This window comes from Blennius ocellaris (genome assembly GCF_963422515.1).
Source record: "Blennius ocellaris genome assembly, chromosome: 18".
In the NCBI taxonomy this organism is placed as follows: Eukaryota; Metazoa; Chordata; class Actinopteri; order Blenniiformes; family Blenniidae; genus Blennius; species Blennius ocellaris.
In genome coordinates, this window is record NC_137667.1 from 20,591,242 (window position 1) to 20,597,161 (window position 5,920).

General features: G+C 44.3%; 1 protein-coding gene across 1 annotated transcript; it reads right to left on the reverse strand.

The window, feature by feature from the left end:
• Positions 1–691: 691 nt before the first annotated feature.
• Positions 692–5,709, reverse strand: LOC308143408 (uncharacterized protein). The gene is made up of 3 exons (XM_080514199.1): positions 5,419–5,709; positions 3,030–3,323; positions 692–2,866 (listed from the first exon to the last, which is right to left on the reverse strand). The coding sequence occupies exons 1-3, from the start codon at positions 5,672–5,674 to the stop codon at positions 792–794; spliced, it is 2,625 nt and encodes an 874-aa protein (XP_080370325.1). The 5' UTR covers positions 5,675–5,709; the 3' UTR covers positions 692–791.
• Between the last annotated feature and the right edge of the window lie 211 nt (positions 5,710–5,920).

Here is a 5,920-nt window from a genome sequence, read left to right on the forward strand (position 1 = left end):
TCAAAGTCTAAAACTACTTACATTGTTTGTCAATTAAAAAAAAAAGGAGTTTGTTTTCCTCGTGTCCACTGGGGGGCGCGCTGTTTAAATGCAAGCAGAAGTCGTCGCACAACGCTGAGAGGCAGAATTGACCAGCAGGGGGCGGCGACACTCAGCCACAGATCAGTGATGCCGCGGTGGAAGTGAGTTTCTTTATTGAGGCAGAAAAGCATCAGCACGAGGGAGAGTTTGTGAAAAGGCTGCAGAGATCCTGAGTTGTGAGAAGTGGCAGATGAATCTGGAGAGAAACGTTGTTCCAGCTCACATTTCACACTCAATTTGGTTTTCCTTTCAAGCAATTTCAGCCTGTTCCTCGTCCCACTTTGTACAAACGCCAACATTTTGAGTCGCACTGTTACCATGACAACAGGTGGACCCTGATGCCTAATTATGTAACTCCGTCACCAGTAATCTGTTACGACCCAACCCTGATTGTTAGTCGCTTTACTTTCTGAGGGCAGATATTTGTTCTGCACCACTACGCCAAGAGAGATTCCTCGTACTGGAAATGGACATTTACTATATTACCTGGCAGTAAAACCTTTCTAATTCTGGTTCTCGCTGAAGCAGAGGAATTTAAACCAAAACTCATTCACGTTACATATTAAACAAACACTGAAGAATAAAAAAAAACAACTAAAAAACAGCTGGATTAAAATCAAAATTTTTATTTCAACACAAATAACAAACCACATTTATTTGAACCTTTTGGGCTCAAGCTGGACTTCCTGAATGAGATTTCCCAGAATCCTTCATGACTTCGTCTCTCTGTGAGTTTTCAAGTGGTGCAGAAATGAACCTCGTTGACTGAAACTTTTCCCACATGTTCCACAAGAATACGGCTTCTCACCTGTGTGAGTTCTATTGTGGATCGTCAAATAATGCTTTTGACTGAAACTCTTCCCACATGTTCCACAAGAATACGGCTTCTCACCTGTGTGAATTCTATTGTGGATCAATAAATGACTCTTTCGAGTGAAACTTTTCCCACATGTTCCACAAGAATACGGCTTCTCACCTGTGTGAGTTCTTTTGTGGATCAACAAATGAGCCCGTTGAGTGAAACTTTTCCCACATGTGTCACAAGAATATGGCATCTCACCTGTGTGAGTTCTTTTGTGGATCGTCAAATAAGGCTTGTGACTGAAACTTTTCCCACATGTTCCACAAGAATATGGCTTCTTACCTGTGTGAGTTCTATTGTGGATCAACAAATCCCTCTTTTGACTGAAACTTTTCCCACATGTGTCACAAGAGTATGGCTTCTCACCTGTGTGAGTTCTTTTGTGGATCGTCAAATAATCCTTTTGACTGAAACTTTTCCCACATGTTCCACAAGAATATGGTTTCTCACCTGTGTGAGTTCTTTTGTGGATCAACAAATGAGCCCGTTGAGTGAAACTTTTCCCACATGTTCCACAAGAATATGGCTTCTCACCTGTGTGCGTTCTTTTGTGGATCAACAAATGACTCTTTCGACTGAAACCTTTCCCACATGTTCCACAAGAATATGGCTTCTCACCTGTGTGAGTTCTATTGTGGATCAACAAATCCCTCTTTTGACTGAAACTTTTCCCACATGTTCCACAAGAAAATGGCTTCTCACCTGTGTGAGTTCTTTTGTGGATCAACAATGTACTCTTTCGACTGAAACTTTTCCCACATGTGTCACAAGAGTATGGCTTCTCACCTGTGTGAATTCTATTGTGGATCGTCAAATAATCCTTTTGACTGAAACTTTTCCCACATGTGTCACAAGAATATGGCATCTCACCTGTGTGAGTTCTTTTGTGGATCGTCAAATAAGGCTTTCGACTGAAACTTTTCCCACATGTGTCACAAGAGTATGGCTTCTCACCTGTGTGAGTTCTTTTGTGGATCGTCAAATAATCCTTTTGACTGAAACTTTTCCCACATGTTCCACAAGAACATGGCTTCTCACCTGTGTGAGTTCCTTTGTGGATCAACAAATGAGCCCGCTGAGTGAAACTTTTCCCACATGTTCCACAAGAATATGGCTTCTCACCTGTGTGCGTTCTTTTGTGGATCAACAAATGACTCTGAAAGCTGAAACCTTTTCCACACGTTTCACAAATGATTTTCTTCTTCTCAGTGACGTTTCTTGAGTTTTGACCTAATGCACGTTTCTTACAGACATTTTTCCCACATGTTTCCTCACAAAGAAGCTTTTCATCTTCAGCCCGGTTCTCCAACTCAGGAACCCTGTCCACACGGTCACCAAGAACTATACTGAATTTCTTCAGTTCTACATTTCTGGTTGGTTGAGAGTCCAGATGTTTTGTCACATTGTGGACTTCAGAGTCATGAGAGAGGAGCTGCTCAGTGTCCGGTTCTTCTTCTGGTTCACTCAGGGAACTTTGCTCCTCAATAGAAGGAACCCTAAAGGAACCACTTTCTACCTTCAGTAGAAGCTGCTCTCCCTCCTGGCTGCTACCGAGTTTCTGCTGCTCCTCAATCTCTGGAGGTTCTAGTTCTTTTGGCTCCTCTTTGATCTCTAGAGGTTCTGGTTCTTCTAGTTCCTCTTTGATTTCTGGAGGTTCTGGTTCCTCTTTGATTTCTGGAGGTTCTGGTTCCTCTTTGATCTCTGGAGGTTCTGGTTCCTCTAGTTCCTCTTTGATCTCTGGAGGTTCTGGTTCTACTGGATCCTCTTTGATCTCTGGAGGTTCTGGTTCCTCTAGTTCCTCTTTTATCTCTGGAGGTTCTGGTTCTACCAGTTCCTCTTTGATCTCTGGAGGTTCCGGTACTTCCTGTTCTCCACAGTAGTTTGATTCCTGCTCCTCCCTGTAGTCATAGTGCTGTTGGAGCTCTGGAGAGACAAAAAGTACCAGATGAAAGGTGAGTTTCTTTACTTCTACACTTCTAACTTCAAAATAAAGAAATCTGAGTCTCAAGCAGTGAATTTGAAAACTTTCCACATTCCACCAATCGTCCATGTGGGACTGAATGTGTTGATCCAGTCTTTTCCACACCTGTTCTGTGGAGCTTGATTTGAGGGTTCCAGATGTTACCCAGCAGTCTGCGCTGATGCTCAATCTCCTCCTGGTACGGGACGATGGTTTGTTGAAACACGGTGAAGATTTCTCCGGCAGCAGCAGTGAGTCTCTGGCTGGTCCAGTCTCTCACAGAGTGGTGGGAATCGTCACGTTCACCACCAGTAACAGTCTCAACAAGACCCTCCTCCTCTTTACTGTGTGGAGCTTCATGTTCCTCCTGCTCCCGACTGGACCTCGTCTTCTGGTGACCAACGTGTCGCTGTGGACTCTCTGGAGGCAAACAAGGCCAAAGTCACCCACGTGAATATTTCACAGTGAAGAAGTACATTTGTACTTTATACTTGGTATAATGGGAATGAACATTTTGCAAGTTATCGTTGATTCATGCATGTTTGTGTTGTTCGCTGCTTTACGCCTCCAGGCCACGAGTCATTGTACCTTGTACTTATGAGAAGATATTTGAACGGCGCCGCTCTGAGACGTCTTCAAGGTCTCTGGCCTTCAGGCTGGAGGAATATCTTATCTTAGGGAATTCCTACCTTCTCAGCTCACATAGAAATGTACTTACTTACACGCAGACGCACGCGCGCGCGCACACGCACACACACACACGCACACACACACGCGCACGCACACACACGCGCACGCACACACACACACACACACACACACACACACACACACACACACACACACACACACACACACACACACACACACACACACACACACACACACACACACACACACACACACACACACACACACACACACACACACACACACACACACCAGCGCTAACCTGCTTTGTTGTATCATGGAATGAGAATGTAACCGCCTACTTCAACGTTGGGAATAAAAGCGGGCAGCAGAGGGAAGAACGGGGAAGATTGATGAACGAGCTGTCAGGTGACTTCACTCTCTGCCCTTGAGCAAGAAATGTTGATTGTTGTGACTATTATTGCTCTCCATACTGGGGTTGTCTCTTTTCTCTCATTCTAGCAGGTTTTTCACCTAACAGAGTGTCGTCCTGTTATGAAGTTCCGGTTGCCTGTCTTCATGTCAAAATAAAAGCCTCTGGTGTTCATCTGGCAGAATAGGATTTCAACTCAGAGCAATTCTTCTGCGGCGCTCGCCACAGTATTTATACACCATTACTCTGCACACTGCTCTCACAGTTGACAGTGGTTGAGAGTAAATGTTGTTTTAGAAAAAATGTGAAATTGGATAATTTCCCACGGCTGTTAGGTAAAAAACCTGCAAGAATGAGAGAAGAGAGATAAACCACCGTATCGAGAGAAATAAAGAGTCAAAACAATAAGTCAGCTTGTACAAGGACAGAGAAATGAAATCACCTCAGGAGCTGAAGTTCATCCATCTGCAGAGATCTTCATTTCTCTGCCCAGTTTTATTCAAAGTTAAAGTAGGAGGTTACATTTTCATACAGATACAACAAAGCAGATTAACACTGGTTCTCAGGCCTGTGTGTATATACGTCTGCAAGTGTGTGTGTGTGTGTGTGTGTGTGTGTGTGTGGTTACACTTCTACGTGGTTCACACAGGTGAAGCAGGAGTCTCAGATCAGATGTCCCCCGGCCCAGAGGCCAGAGACCTTGAAGAGTCTCAGAGTGGTACAGTTTCAATCATACAAAGACTCGTGGCCTTGCAGGTGTGAAACAGGAAACAGTGGTTATAATAGACAGGCATGAATCAACGATAACTTACAAAATGTTAATTCCCATTATATCAAGTACTATTAATTAACATAAAGTACAGATTCACCTAACAACGGCACACCTGACTATATCTCGTGGAAACACCAGTGTGGTTGAAAAACTCTGTAGTATTGCACTGAAGTGAAATTGGCTTTAAACCTATGAATACTTGTGTTCCATGAAAAATTGTAAACAGACTATGTATCTATGTCCATTTGTTGCGGCCGTGCGCGAGCTTGTGTTTTACCGTAAAGGCGAGCATAAAAGCGCAGTTAAAATCAAATGTGGGCTCGCTTGACGGCAGTAAACCCAGGCTGCATTTTGCAGCATTCTATATACATTCTAGACGCATTTTGTAATCTCTTGCTTGTGGGATTATTACATTCACTATTGAAGAAATAAACTCTGCTTCTGTCTCTCCCGGATCAAACGAACACGCGGAATTCATGTGAACACAGGAACGAGTTCCAACAACAAAACCCCAGTTTTCCTCTGTTCGTGATACAGACGCTGAACGTTTAACGCTGAAGGTTTCGGACTTAAAATCACTCCCGTTGTTTCACTTCGAACCAGAACTCGCGAGCTTCAGGAGAAAAGCGACGATCCTCCACGAGAGTCACATTCACGTGTTCATCCTCACGTCTCCTTACCCGTTCTGTGGAACTCGACTTGAGGTTTGCCGCCGGTTCCCAATAACCTGCGTTGACGGCGAATCTCCCCCTGGCACCGGGCGACGGTTTGTTCAAACGCGGAGGATATTTCTCCGGCAGCAGCGGCGAGTCGCTCCTCGATCAACTCCCTCAAAGGCAGAAGTGACGTCATCGTCGCTGCGGGACATTTAGAAAGATTTCCTCCGGGAGACTCAGACAACAAGTTCCTTCTTCCAGGTTTAACGGCGGCTCGCATCCACCGCCCGCTCGCCGCTCCGGAGCGAATCACACGAGTTTGTTTACATGCTGGCTCGATTCGTCGACGGAAAATGACGTCATCGCGACTTCCGGTGTTTTTTTTTTCTTCTCTTTTTCTTATTTGAACAACAACATTTACAAACTCTTGTGGTGGCTCAGCATGTAATCATCCCTCACAGGGAGAACAATAAAAACAACAACAACATATAAACAAATAAACAGAAATACAAGGTTGGAGGGGCAG